Source organism: Oncorhynchus kisutch, linkage group LG18, assembly GCF_002021735.2.
Source record: "Oncorhynchus kisutch isolate 150728-3 linkage group LG18, Okis_V2, whole genome shotgun sequence".
NCBI lineage: Eukaryota > Metazoa > Chordata > Actinopteri > Salmoniformes > Salmonidae > Oncorhynchus > Oncorhynchus kisutch.
The window spans coordinates 41,708,440-41,724,378 of NC_034191.2; the positions used below are offsets into that span (position 1 = coordinate 41,708,440).

Below are 15,939 nucleotides of genomic sequence, written 5' to 3' on the forward strand. Positions count from 1 at the left end.
CGATCACGTTGCTGGGGAATAAATAATAGATGACTCTCTGAAAAGAGATTGTAACGAGGTTTATGACGAGACTGCAGAGGGATCAAGTGTTTTAGCACAACACGAAATGAGCTGGAAATGTGGACCGTTTCCTTTGACTTCTCATGTGGGCGATAGAGGATATTTTCAATTTGAAGCCAGACCTTTTATCTCACGTGATACTATGAGCTTAACCAAGGCCACGCATGGAGATGAGGAAATGCAGCATGTCATTAGGCTCCAAGTAATAGTTCTGGAAGCTACACTTTCTCAGAGGTGATTGGCAGACGGTTAATGTGCGAACTGGGAGATAGAGTGGAGAAGAGACTCTCCCCTCCAAAACCCTAACGTGTAGCAGAAAATAGCCTAGATATATAGTCTTCCCCTCCAAGCCAGTAACTCCCCCATCGTAAATGATTGATGGGATGATTAGCATGACTCTCCTTGCCGGAAGGCTGCAGGGAGTGTACTATGTGGTAAGATGACCCATAACCCTAAAAACCACACACTGGTATCCCTGTTTCAACTCTGGAAGGATCCAATTATATCCTGAACTTAAGTTAAAAAAATAAAAAAGGAATGTTGTGTCATGGTTCCGGTTACAAAGGCAGGGCATATTACTGGAAACCTTCGAGGTTTTACCAGTAAACTACTAGCATTTTGGTATCTTTCATGGATTCTATGTAATCTATCACAAAATATCTATGTACTTCAGAATATCAGAACTGTGTGTAATTATCCCTGGCTCTCTGTGCGGCCGTATCACATGAGATGATTTAATAAGATGATTTTCAAAGAAAAAATAGGACAAAGCTGTAAAACATTATCCTAAATACAAACCATCAACTTAATTAATACCCGTTGGGGTTTAATATGAGGGCTGCAGCATTAAATAGCCTTCATATGATATTTTTTTTACTATGCCAATATGTATTTGTTGTCAATGTTTTGGCGTCAAACTGGTAACAGCTGTGAAAAGAATTCAATAGTTGGGTGAGTTTACAGAAGGAATTGAAAATAATGCCATTCTTGATCCTTTCTTCATTAATTAGGCTATTTGCAAGTATACATTACCGAACTTACAATAGATTCCCATAGATTTTCTGTTAATTACCAAAATCACTCAAGATTCTGGTAACTTTGGTAAATTACGGGTAGCTTTGTAACCCCAGTCATGGTATGTTTTTATCAATCAATGGGAGAATGTGTGAGCAGTGTGTTTCTCCCTAATTATTCTACTAAGCCTGAGTCTTGCCTGTAGTTAGGTCACCTACGACTCATGCCTTCCTTATTTCATTTGTTTGTAATTCTCTACTAGTATGTGTGTACACACACACACACACACACACATGGCATTACGCACTTACTTAACCATTAGGCTATTGTCTCTTAATTAAATGATTCACTTAGTATTAACTAATTGGATAACAGCCCCTAGCATCAACTGGGCATTCACACAAGTACCAAAAACCTGCTTCAATGACTGCCAATTGTACTCAAGCCATGAAAAATAATGAATGAATTCAAGGGCGACAGTTCAAAGACGCCACTTGGCTCTAGCTAGTTACATGGGCTTGAGTGAGGCCCTTTTTTGTACTGCACAGTCACCGCAGCACTTTTCCCTTTGTCCTCCTCTGGTCCGAATCCAGCCGAGCTCAGCGAAAGGCCCTGTCACCTCCCCAGGCCCATAATCATGTGCTAATCCCCGGCGTCTTGCTCAGAGTTATCATCATCCTCCCCATGCCCCAGATCAATTTTTAATCATGGGCGTTGACACGCCACCTCCTCCATCCCTGAGAGTGTGTCGATTAATTAAGCAGACAGACATGCGACAGCCGTAGCGATAACGAGGGAGGGAGGCGCTGGCCCCAGTTAGTTATTTTTTTAGCGGCCCGCCGCCGACGGGCCACTCCTGTTGTAAAGGAGTTAATGCAGCGGGAATGTGAGAGAGACGCTGGTCGAGTTACCTATTGGTGGATGTCATAACGGAGGTCTACGCCATTGAATGAGGAGGATGGGTCGGGGTGTATTGATGCACCGGAAATGATGGGCGATAGGCCATGCCTTTTTCATTACCCTTTAGTAATATGAACACTCACCCTGTTTCGGCGTCTTCATGAATGTCCACACGTGTGTGTGTGAATGCACGCACGCACGCACACACACACACACACACACAGTCGCATGCTCTCTCTTTCTCATGAGCACACACAGTCACATGCGCGCTCTCTCACAAGCGCACACACAAACACAAGCCATCCAATTATCCTCCATGGGATTTTAAAACTATTTGCATTGTATCGTAGGTCAATGCTATTACGCTTTGGATGCTGGTGAATCGAATAGACAATCTAATTTGTTTTGGGGGAAAACTCTGCAGGACTCATTTGACGACTTCGACCAAACAAAGCATTACACTAATTTGGTTAGCGGGATTGTTATACGAAGTACGCACCTGCTCTTTTAAGTTACAATCCAGCGCAGAAACAGTTTGATGCAAATACGTAGGAAGCACACAGGCCGCCTGCACTGTGAAGTCATACAAAAACAAATGAACTTTTTAAGCTGACTTTGTCCACTTGTCCTCTCCCAGAAAGTGTCCCACAATGATTTTCAGGGAGTTCTCCAAGCAGATTTCATTCGTGAAATACTCAATTTAACTAAGCCAGTGTACAATCACGCTTGTGAGAGGACCGCTGATAGTAAATCCATTATATGCTCTTGGGGTGTTTCTTCTCAAAGTCTGTGGCTAAGCCCCTTAGTGATTGTGGATGACTGGGATTTCTCTGCAAGGCATTAAGGTGTTCTGAGCCCCACACTCCCTACACCCTCTTTCAGCTCAAAGCCACTTCATGTAATCGGGCAGATTTGAGGAAGCCACTTGCAGTGCCATATTTATCCCCCAATTCATCAAATCTATCGATTCGCAACTCGTCCATAGAGAGATGTGTACTGTCGTTGTGTTTCATGTGTCTGTGCAGCTCATACTGTAGCTCTGCTGTTGTACAGTTATGTGTCATTGTCTGGAAACAACGAGAGATATATAGTCTCCATCTTGGGGCTCTGCTAAAATGTATGGGCAGTTTGAGATGGCTGGAAGGATTTGGTTTTGGGACACTAGGTTTTGTCTGGTGAACACGCACATCATAAGACTCTTGAGTGGTGGCAGGAGTGTGTACCATGGGTTGAGGGCAGCCTAGCAGGGAGTCTCTCTGCCATGTGTAAACTGATGGGCCACTTATATAGCCCAAGCCAGATGGCCATCAGTGTAAGTGGGCTGAACTAGCCCTGTGTGCCACCTGAGGACCCAACAGAGGGAAGCAGATGCTCCGGACGATTGTGTGTGTGCGTCGGTGTGTGAGTGGATGTGCGTGTGTGTGTGGCACATACAAAAAATACCTTCTCTGACTCTCTCTCACATTCACACACACACACACACACACAGACACACACACACACACACACACAAAACATTGGGGAAGAGTAGAAATGTAGTAACTGCTGCAAAGACCATGTCCTGACTTCAACCAAGGGTGGTCACATGGCCACTGTCATGTTTCTGTTGCTTCTTGCCAACTACTGGTCAAATATTTGCCTTTTATTTGCCATGACTCATGTCATGTGACAAGGTTAGAGTCCTTTTGGAGGGAGTGTGATGTTCTCCGGAGCAGGGGGCCTCTCAAAGGAATGATCAGTGGGGCAGCATAGAGTGTAGAGGCGGATCAAATTAAATAGAATATTCCTAGTGTTTGTAACGCCCGCCATTTGGTGAGACGTAGACCCGACGGCAATGGTGTGACTGAGGATACCCTGTCTGTCTTGTTGAGCTTTGACACAGAGTGTCTACCTTGATAAGGTCAGGTTGGGTTATATTTGCTATTCTGTGAGGGCCTATGTTCCGAACCCCCTACGGTGCTTTAGGTGCCAAGGATTCTGACATGTTGCAGCAGTGCGTAGACTGATCCCAAGATGTGAGAAATGTGCAGGAGGGCATAGTCAGAGGGAGTGTACAGTCGGGATGGAGAATCTACTGTGTGGGTGCCCATGCAGCTGGGGACCCAAAGTACCCTGTGAGAGAGAGAGAGACAGGTTGAGATTGCCCGAGTTCGAGTGGGGCAGAAAATGTCCTATGCTGAGGCAATGAAGAGAGTAGAGAATGTCCCAAGGGTGAGTGAGTGGACTGGGAGCCTCCCAGTGAGTAGGCCTGAAGAGAGATCCAGAGAGGATGCAGAGAGGATGAGTTTTAGTATGGTTGGATTTAGTGCAGAAGATTCTACAGGAAGTTTCTTGTCATGCAGAATATTCTACAGGAAGTTCTTCCCATGTCGACGGTCTGGTGTATGATTGTTAAGGGACACAGTAGCAGGAAGGAGTGGTGGGTTTTGGGGGATAGGGTGCAGGGTTAGACGGTGGTGCAATTTAAGTTTTCCCCAAATTGTGCAACACAGCATTTAGTCTGCCAGAAAGCCACAAGAAGAAGATCACAGGTTAGAGGTCATTCAAGTACAAGATGGCGCAAGAAGATGCACATTAAACTCCTCCCTCCAATATCTACTGACACCCTTTATGGTTTATCCTACAGTTGCATTGTCTGTAAGAAATTGTTACTTAAGAGGTTCTTCCAGTTGCATCCATGTTAACATTTTGTTGTTTCATAACCAGATGTGTTATGTTGTTACATTTTGTGAAATTCTATGGTAGCTACAGTGGGGAGAACAAGTATTTGATACACTGCTTATTTTTCAGGTTTTCCTACTTACAAAGCATATCTGTAATTTTTATCATAGGTACACTTCAACTGTGAGAGACAGAATCTAAAACAAAAATCCAGAAAATCACATTGTATGATTAAGTAATTAATATGCATTTTATTGCATGACATAAGTATTTGATCACCTACCAAGCAGTAAGAATTCCGGCTCTCACAGACCTGTTAGTTTTTCTTTAAGAAGCCCTCCTGTTCTCCACTCATTACCTGTATTAACTGCACCTGTTTGAACTCGTTACCTGTATAAAAGACACCTGTCCACACACTCAATCAAACAGACTCCAACCTCTCCACAATGGCCAAGACCAGAGAGCTGTGTAAGGACATCAGGGATAAAATTGTAGACCTGCACAAGGCTGGGATGGGCTACAGGACAATAGGCAAGCAGCTTGGTGAGAAGACAACAACTGTTGGTGCAATTATTAGAAAATGGAAGAAGTTCAAGATGACGATCATACACCCTCGGTTTGGGGCTCCATGCAAGATCTCACCTCGTGGGGCATCAATGATCATGAGGAAGGTGAGGGATCAGTGTCGTGGAAATTTCCTCTATTTACCAAATCATGAGCGCGAACCACACACAAGTCAGAGTTAGTTATCAAAGTCCATCTTTAATTATATGAGCTCTATCACAACCCTGTGACTCTCAGAGAAATCAATTCGGTGTCTATCCATGAATTCTCTGAGAGCCCCCTTACACATTGCAACTGAGATCCTTTTAATAGCAAAGAACACACATAGTCAGACAGCATAGACATAATAAATCGTTCAGCTTTGTCTCCTTACTCAAACCCCAGAACCATAAACCAACCCTCCATATTAACAGGCATATATCAAATTGTCATTTAGATACAACCAATTCTAAATACAACCAATCCTGGACAAGCTCACGGGGAGCATAGAATGATTCCAGACACTGCCATCCTCCTCTCCCCGATGGGAAAAGTAGGGAGTGACTGGCACACAGACACAGTGGAGCAAAAGATATGTTTACACATGATGACACCTTGACCTCTCCTCTCTCTGCGGCCCATGCAACTTAGTCTTGACATAGAACAGATAACTGCTACCCCGCCACAGTATTATACAAAAATAACATTCTGATGAGAAGTAACTTACAAACATATGATGAATATAAAACATCTTACCGATGTTACCAACCAATTCTGAGTATTCCCCAACATCAGCCCAGAACTACACGGCAGGACCTGGTCAATGACCTGAAGAGAGCTGGGACTACAGTCTCAAAGAAAACCATTAGTGTAACACTACGCCGTCATGGATTAAAATCCTGCAGCGCACGCAAGGTCCCCCTGCTCAAGCCAGCGCATGTCCAGGTCCATCTGAAGTTTGCCAATGACCATCTGGATGATCCAGAGGAGGAATGGGAGAAGGTCATGTGGTCATCTCTAGGAGACAGAACGCGTCTCCTTCCTGAGCGGTACGACGGCTGCGTGGTCCCATGGTGTTTATACTTGCGTACTATTGTTTGTACAGATGAACGTGGTACCTTCAGGCGTTTGTAAAGTTCTTGAGTTCTTGACTGATTCTTTTGATTTTCCCATGATGTCAAGCAAAGAGGCACTGAGTTTGAAGGTAGGGCTTGAAATATTGACTCCAATAGGAGGTGGAGACATGAAGGCATGACATAATTTTCTGGAATTTTCCAAGCTGTTTAAAGGCACAGTCAACTTCGTGTATGTAAACTTCTGACCCACTGGAATTGTGATACATTGAATTATAAGTGAAATAATCTGCCTGTAAACAATTGTTGGGAAAATGACTTGTGTCACGCACCAAGTAGACGTCCTAACCAACTGCAAGTCATTTTTGTGAAGACCCCTGGCGCTGGGTCAGAACATTAACATGCATCGCTTGCTGTACGGTTTTGGAGATAGACCTTCTCTTTCATATCAGCCAGAAATAATGTTTTTTTTAAACTAAAGGTTAAATGAACACACACCTTTTTATATGGTTAATGTTCCCACACGACAATATCTCCCATGTTGCAGCGTGAGTTTACGGAGGAGAGACGGGAGACAGAGGGACCAGCTGTGCTAATTTTCTATCTCGCATGTGCCGAACACCTGTGTGCAACTGAAGGCCATCAGAAGCGTGTTTTCACTGAAAAATACTGTCGGCTGCAACCGTGATAAAGCTGATTTTAAAACAGTGTACAGTAAGTGTATATATTTGTGAAATGATTTTAAGTTTCTAGAACCGTATCAAAATTGAGAATCGATTTTCTTTCGTACGGTTTGGTAATGTCCAGAGGTTTTATGTTTCTGGGGCTGTTTCATCCTGTCTCTCTGATATAATGTGTAGAAGTGTAACATGTTCACCATTTGTTTTATTGTTAAATGATGACACTACTTTAGACCCATCTGCCAGACAGCGACGTATTTGTCTGGCTGGATTAACAGCAGTCAAGAAGACGACAGCCTCACGTTGGCAGGCTCCGCATTCGTTAAACAGACAACAGTGGGTGCTATCATTCATTTACATTATAAACATGGAAATATCTGTAGCACGAATACATTGGCCGGGTGAGAGAAACAGATCTGCTCTTGCATCAGCATATGACTGTAAAAAAAGGCTGCTATCGTGAACCGCTAATGTAACTTTGGGTTGGGGGGGGGGTGGTCCTGTGGGATGGGAACTGTATGCTTTCTCCGATCTTGTCACTTGCTTCTTTGTCTGTGTTCCTGTCTTGTGTACCTTACTAGAAACAATGGGGAAAAAAATTAAATCACAAAAAGAACAAACACATTAGTCATGTATGTTAGTTACATATTAAAGAGATTGTTTCATCACATAATTCAAGGTCTGATGTGTTTACCCAGCCTAATGGCATGTACATAAAGCTTCCTCACTCACTCGCGAAGCGAGGATAGCCAAATGCATTGTCAGCAGGGTCTCTTGCATGCGGTACGGCACACACAGACTTTAATTGCATAAATGTGCCCTCTTAGCATGACCGCCTACAGCGATTGCAGAGAGGAAAGTACATTACTTTTATTCCCTCTGTTGTTCTTAATCTCTCATCCCGCCGGTATGTACTGTATTCTCCATTTTATCAGCTACCGCACACTTAGCACTAACACAGATGTCCTCCTCTTCCAGTGGAATAAAAGCCAGAGATAAGTGTTTTTCTTTTACTCTACCTGCCGGGAGCATATATATATTATACGATATCGACGGCGCACAGATTATTTTTATATATATTTTTTTCCTTTATTTAACCAGGCAAGTCAGTTAAGAACACATTCTTATTTTCAATGACGGCCTGGGAACAGTGGGTTAACTGCCTGTTCAGGGGCAGAACGACAGATTTGTACCTTGTCAGCTCGGGGGTTTGAACTTGCAACCTTCCGGTTACTAGTCCAACGCTCTAACCACTAGGCTACGCTGCCGCCCCCGTAGATGACAATGGATCTGATCAACTTTATTCAGGGAGTTTTCATATGGTGGTAAGGTGATGTGCAGGTGATGGTTTTCCCGTTGATGGTGACAACCAGAAGCATGAAATGGATGACGGGCTTGAAAGTAATGACTGACGTCAGTGATGACATTGTTGGCTTCTATAATTAGGATGATGGCCATGACAATTACAGGAACCTATCCCAAAGCAACACCAGCCAGCTCTGACTCGCTCTGACTTGCTCAGAGTCTGGCAAACTATCCTGCGATTCTCCCCTCCGTATCGGTAACATGTCTGTCCGTGGCAGGTGACGACTCTCCGTCCTCTGCACCATTCCACATTAGCGGGGGGGGGGGGGCAGAGTTAACTCTTATCAGCGTGGGCTGAGCCCGCAGGACCACAGCAATCTCAGGCCAGAGATGATTCACATGGAGGGAGGGGAGGAGTGACACTGGCAGATGGGCAGCAACACACATCCAACCACACATCTCACCCAGATCCCCCAATCTTAAAATTGGCACAAGCACCACCCTTGCCTCTGCCAAAGTCTCTTACTGAAACCAATGTACGCTTTTGTCTTTCACTTTGTGTGCCATTGTCATCGCAATCCAATCCACGTAGCCCTTTCTCATGGTCTACTGTGCCAGTCTGCTCTATGGCCATGGGTTCCATGTGTTTGTCACTGAGGGGGTTTCTTTAATTCCCTCAAATTAGTCTGGCTGCCCCTGTGAAGATACGAGGCCACACTGTTTACCTGAAGCTAAAATGATCTCACATCCTCCACATGGGGATTTGTTATCTCTTCCTCTTCCATAAAGACAATGAATTATCCCATCCCTACACCGCGGCGGTTTAAGGCGGTGTTGCGCTGGGAATATGAATAACTCCTAATGTTGGGGCACTAATACGCCATCAAAAGTCTATTCATCCTGCCTGTGATTCTCACCCAGTTCATTTTAGCGAGACTGACTGTTGTCGGCTCTATAGACTGACGTTTTTTTTGTGGATGATGGCGACTGACAGTCTCTCATCTGGGGATAAATGCTGAATGGAATCGTCTCGCTGTTAATTTGGGTAGATTGTGGGATCTCAAGGCTGTTGCAGTGGTTTCACGGGTCTCTGATGTTTATCATTGGCTGGCTGGCTGGCTGGTTGGTTGGTTGCATTGCAGCGTCGTGACAATGGTTGAGTTCGTATTGTGTGCCCCGGGTAGGGAGAGTTTGCTCATTATAGACCATTCCATTGGTCCTTAATTGAAATCTTCACCCACCCGAAGCACCGAGCCATGCAAAACGAACTCCGCCACGGATTCATCGAAGGCTACATGGGGAATGGGCATTCCATTGGATCAGTATCTCTGGTGATTTTATCTTCTGGTACACACTAAATGAATTTATAATAGATGCTTAATCTGCACTGGGAAAAGGACACATGACGATTATGAGGGTAGTACAGATGCCACATTAAAATTCGGTAATACCTTGGATAGCTATTTACTGCAGTTTGCCGATTTGAGAGTGTGTGTTTAAGACGTACGCGGTATCTGTGTGTTTTACAGATTAGGTGAATGCTGGAGAGTCATAGATAGTCTCCTGGAGGGTCATGGATGAGATCTCGTTAGAAATTATAGCATGTGTGGATAGAAATGTTAGCATGCTGAAAAGCCGGTAGAGAGAATGACAAAATAACTTTTTAGGCTCATATACAATAACATAGCATTCGCACACCTACCATCTGCATGGCCAGGGGACTCTGACACCCCAATCTGAGCCAGGCTTTCAGAACCAGGTTGCAGGGCAAAGGTCAACATACAGCCATTTTGTGCTGAGTGCTTAGGGAAATTAATTATTCAGACAAGTACATTTTCTAACCATTCATATTTATTCCTATTTACCTGAAGTGCATGATGTAGAGCTTGAAGAGCCCTGTTGTTGACCCCTGTTGAGCATTGCTCATCATATGATGCAGAGCTGAAGCGCTCACTCTGATTAGCATGGTGGGGAAACCTAGCATGGTTTACAGTGCTTCCTCTCCACCAGGTAGAGGGCACCGAGGTTAGACCATGAATAAATGATGAAATAATTGCTGTCTGTTTTGAGAGTCTGGTCATGCCTGTCCTGCGCGCTGGCACAGGCAGGCAGGCCTTAGGTGTGTTCTGTATTGGCTAACCTTACGTGGACAGATTCACACGTTAACAGCGAGAATCCATCAAGACTCATGTCATGTGAAATGTCATGTTTCACATTAGCACCCCCCCCTCCCCCCCAAAGAATAATATGTAGTGCAGATATGTATCAATGTGATCTGTCACTTTTTTATTGCACGTTGGGAAATCGGAGATAACATCGATGCCGCTGAGCCAGTGACCAGCTCTGGAACACTGAGCCATTGACTGCACCAGGCGGCTGTATAATGCGTGGGTTGCTTTTTGACAATAAGACACCGGACTGTCTACATCCATAACGTTTTGAACCTAGAAGAAGACTGAGAGACAGGAGTAGGAAAGAAGGAGTCGAAGGGATTGGCAAGAAGAATGTTGAGTTGTCCTGAAACGCATGGTAAGCTAACGTTAAGGAGTGAGTGTCAAGCCAGCTACAGTAGCTAGCTAGCTTGTTGGTTATCTAGTTAGCTAGCTAACTTGTTGCGTTTTACAGCCAGAGTCTTTCAGTTTTACACATAGCTGGTTGCAGTAGATGATAAACTAAACTGCCATTATCATAAACGATTATTATCTATTATTGTCTAGCTACCGACGGTAAGACGTAAAGCAAGAATCGTGGCATGTGTCAAAAGCAATGCATGTTGACAAGCTAATTTCTTCCAACATCACCATCTTTGAGGCAGTTTGGCTGCCAAATTGGGTCTCAACAATCACAGGCATCTAAGTTAACTAACTACAGTAAAATAAGGAGGAGCATGATGTTGTGATTGGAATAAGTTGAGGTAGCAATTGTTCGTGAGCTGGACCTTGTGCCATAATATAATTTGATTGGATGCCATATTTGCCATATTTTTTTTTTAATCAGCTCTATTGTTGTCATTTACAGACATGAATCATGAAATAGGCAAACTAATACATGAACCCTAAATGCAGGCACCATTTTCTTTTGTTAATCTCTTCAGGTTTGTCGTCTGATTTTCTTTGAGCCTGGTGGAGATAGATGCCACCATTCTACAAGGCAGGACATTTTTATCTGCATCCAGGTTGAGGTTTGCTACCAGCAGGAACATAGAACAAACACTCTGTCAGTAAGTCATGATATTGTTTTTCTTGAAATTGCATGATGCTGTTTATGAGTATCAAGAGTACTAATACCCAACTCATATAAGTGGAGAAGCCCTGTACACCATACACCTGTATAATCCTGGAGTAACTCCCTGTCAGAGAGACTGTGATTCCAGGGTTTAGGAAGAACGCCCTGGGCCAGTGGGAGGTCAGGGGTGAGGACTGTATTTCAAGCACACTCACTACCTCCGTCTCTCTCCAGTTACCATAGCGACAGAACGGTTCAAGGACCTCCAGAGCCCACTGACCAACTACCTGAGATCTCTCCAAAGCACATAGAAGTAAGCTCCACTCGTAGCAGTACACTTGATTCACTCTGTAAATCTCCTTCACTGTGGCAGTATAGCATATTGTCCTGGACCACTGGTTGGGATTGGATTTAATGTACTCACTCAAACGCATGCTCAATCCTCCCTGTAAAAGTTTCCCAGACTTTTATTTTTAAAAACTAACATGTGTCCATCCCTCTGTCCCCAGGCGAGTCTTCTGGGCTATGGAACTCTAGAGCAGCACATCTAGACACCTGCCACCCTGTTGTCAGCTATCCACAAACAGTTCCCTGAGGAAGGATTCAACTAAGTAACTAACCCTTTAATGGCCTAATTTTGGGGGTGACCAAAATGCAATAAAGTTTTGTATAAACAACTCATTTTCATTTTTCAATTGATAGATTGCAAACTTTTTCAGAGCATGTTTGGCATATATGGTCTTTATTAAATTGTTTTACTTCTGTGGTAAGAGCAAAGAGCTTATGATTCAAAAGAGAGAATACATGTTTATTTATGTATTTCAGACACATCACACAGGCATGTCAACTAAAATATACTTTATATCCCAGTCAAGGTCAAATCAACTAACTCAGTGCTATTGCCCATAGTTCTTCCCATAAATTTGAGTGGTTACATACAATACATGGTGATGGAATAGCTGTGAGAGAGACTGTTGCTGTGCACACAGCTTATTTTCTAGAAGCCTAGCTCCAGTCCACTTAGCTAGGCTAAGGTGAACTCAAACTCAAATGATGATGGGAATTAACATATGTTATACAGTTGAAGACTTAGGTTGGAGTCATTAAAAGTTGTTTTTCAACCACTCCACAAATGTCTTGTTAGTCGTTTAGGACATCTACTTGGTGCATGACACAAGTAATTTTTCCAACAATTGTTTACAGACAGATTGTTTCACTTATAATTCCCTGTATCACAATTGCAGTGGGTCAGAAGTTTACATACACAAAGTTGACTGTGCCTTTAAACAGCTTGGAAAAATCCATACAATGATGCCATGGCTTTAGAAGCTTCTGATAGGCTAATTGACATCATTTGAATCAATTGGTGGTGTACCTGTGGATGTATTTCAAGGCCTACCTTCAAACTCAGTGCCTCTTTGCTTGACATGATGGGGGGCAAAAAAATCAGCCAAGACCTTGGAAAAAACTTGTAGACCTCCACAAGTCTGGTTCATCATTGGTAGCAATTTACAAATGCCTGAAGGTACCACGTTCATCTGTAAAAAAAAAAAATACCGCAAGGAACACACCATGGGACCATACAGCCGTCATGGTCCCATGGTTCTATATCCACAGTAAAACTAATCCTATATCGACATAACCTGAAAGGCCGCTCAGCAACGACGAAGCCGCTGCTCCAAAACCACCATAAAAAAAGCCAGACTATGGTTTGCAACTGAGGTAACTCTGGGTCTTCCTTTCCTGTGGTGGTCCTCATGAGAGCCAGTTTCATCATAGCGCTTGATGGTTTTTGCGACTGCACTTGAAACTTTTAAAGTTCTTGAAATTTTCCGGGTTGACTGACCTTCATGTCGGACTGTCATTTCTCTTTGCTTATTTGAGCTGTTCTTACCATAATATGGACATGGTCTTTGACCAAACCGGGCTGTCTTCTGTATACCACCCCTACCCTACCAGAATACAGTATATACATACAGTGGGGCAAAAAAGTATTTAGTCAGCCACCAATTGTGCAAGTTCTCCCACTTAAAAAGATGAGGCCTGTAATTTTCATCATAGGTACACTTCACCTATGACAGACAAAATGAGGGGGAAAAAAATCAGAAAATCACATTGTAGGATTTTTAATGAATTTATTTGCAAATTATGGTGGAAAATAAGTATTTGGTCACCTTCAAACAAGCAAGATTTCTGGCTCTCACAGACCTGTAACTTCTTATTTAAGAGGCTCCTCTGTCCTCCACTCGTTACCTGTATTAATGGCACCTGTTTGAACTTGTTATCAGTATAAAATACACCTGTCCACAACCTCAAACAGTCACACTCCAAACTCCACTATGGCTAAGACCAAAGAGCTGTCAAAGGACACCAGAAACAAAATTATAGACCTGCACCAGGCTGGGAAGACTGAATCTGCAATAGGTAAGCAGCTTGGTTTGAAGAAGTCAACTGTGGGAGCAATTATTAGGAAATGGAAGACATACAAGACCACTGATAATCTCCCTCGATCTGGGGCTCCACGCAAGATCTCACCCGTGCGGTCAAAATGATCACAAGAACGGTGAGTAAAAATCCCAGAACCACACGGGGGGACCTAGTGAATGACCTGCAGAGAGCTGGGACCAAAGTCACAAAGCCTACCATCAGTAACACACTACGCCGCCAGGGACTCAAATCCTGCAGTGCCAGACGTGTCCCCCTGCTTAAGCCAGTACATGTCCAGTTCCGTCTGAAGTTTGCTAGAGAGCATTTGGATGATCCAGAAGAAGATTGGGAGAATGTCATATGGTCAGATGAAACCAAAATATAACTTTTTGGTAAAAACACAACTGGTCGTGTTTGGAAGACAAACAATGCTGAGTTGCATCCAAAGAACACCATACCTACTGTGAAGCATGGGGGTGGAAACATCATGCTTTGGGGCTGTTTTTCTGCAAAGGGACCAGGACGACTGATCCGTGTAAAGGAAAGAATGAATGGGGCCATGTATCGTGAGATTTTGAGTGAAAACCTCCTTCCATCAGCAAGGGCATTGAAGATGAAACGTGGCTGGGTCTTTCAGCATGACAATGATCCCAAACACACCGCCCGGGCAATGAAGGAGTGGCTTCGTAAGAAGCATTTCAAGGTCCTGGAGTGGCCTAGCCAGTCTCCAGATCTCAACCCCATAGTAAACCTTTGGAGGGAGTTGAAAGTCCATGTTGCCCAGCAACAGCCCCAAAACATCACTGCTCTAGAGGAGATCTGCATGGAGGAATGGGCCAAAATACCAGCAACAGTGTGTGAAAACCTTGTGAAGACTTACAAACGTTTGACCTCTGTCATTGCCAACAAAGGGTATATAACAAAGTATTGCGATAAACTTTTGTTATTGACCAAATACTTATTTTCCACCATAATTTGCAAATAAATTCATAAAAAATCCTACAATGTGATTTTCTGGATTTTTTTTCTCATTTTGTCTGTTGCTTTGTCATAGCTGAAGTGTATATATGATGAAAATTACAGGCCTCTCATCTTTTTAAGTGGGAGAACTTGCACAATTGGTGGCTGACTAAATACTTTTTTGCCCCACTGTATATATATATATTTATATATATATATATATATATATATATATATATATATATATATATGTATGTATGGGGGATTGGAAGTGATGCAGACAATTACATTGAGGTCACAATCTATCTACAATATTAAAGCTGAACTACCCCCTAAAAAAAAACTGTTAGCCAGCTTTCCATCCAGCAGTTTCAATCTAGCAAACTAGTTAATGCCATTTTCTCAACTTCATCAATCAAATGGATAGTTAGCAAATGTTTTGGCTGCCTGATACAGCTGGCCAGTTGATAGTAATGTAGGATGAATGATACAGCTGGCAAGCCGCGAGTTCATCTGAAATGTATACTCAACGGTACGCACTTTGTCCACTGCCAGTCCTATCAACCGCTTGCTGAACATGCTTGCTTGTAGAAATGTTCTCCAAACATCGCTTGGTGTGTGTTTCCAGTTGGCAAGCATGCGAAATCGTCCCCTTTGCTAGTCAAACATTTTAAGCATAACTGTTGCTGTGGCTTAAACGACGGGATAGAATGGACACTGCTGAAATTGAAATAGCTGGGTTGAAACATCCTCACTCACTTCTTCCATGTTTACTGCTTCGCGTGTGTCCACCCGGATCATAAACACGGTTGAAATTAGCACAAGAGAGGGGGTTGGCCCGAGAGTTTACTTTTGCGAGGGAGGAGACTTCCCTTTCTTCCTTCACACAACAGAAATCACAATTTCACAACACATTCCTCCCAGAACTCTTAAGGATCCGCCCCTTTTTTTCAATTTTCGCCTAAAATTATATTCCCAAATCTAACTTCGGCATTGAAGCAAGGATATGCATATTCTTGATACCATTTGAAAGGAAACACTTTGAAGTGTCTGGAAATGTGAAATGTAGGAGAATATAACACATTCAATCT

At 43.3% G+C, this 15,939-nt stretch overlaps 1 protein-coding gene across 2 annotated transcripts in view; it reads left to right on the forward strand.

Annotated features, from left to right (window-relative positions):
* Nucleotides 1-15,939, forward strand: part of LOC109909300 (leucine-rich repeat and fibronectin type III domain-containing protein 1-like protein) — a 135,712-nt gene that overhangs the window by 101,581 nt on the left and 18,192 nt on the right. The window contains exons 4-6 of one of the 2 annotated variants that reach the window (XM_031796521.1): nt 11,331-11,456; nt 11,696-11,774; nt 11,971-12,138. The exons of the other annotated variant lie outside the window; for it this stretch is intronic. Coding sequence (XP_031652381.1) covers nt 11,331-11,343 — 13 coding nt within the window. The 3' untranslated portion in view covers nt 11,344-11,456; nt 11,696-11,774; nt 11,971-12,138. Of the gene's footprint in view, nt 1-11,330; nt 11,457-11,695; nt 11,775-11,970; nt 12,139-15,939 lie in introns of those variants that run through there. 2 annotated transcript variants of the gene reach the window in all.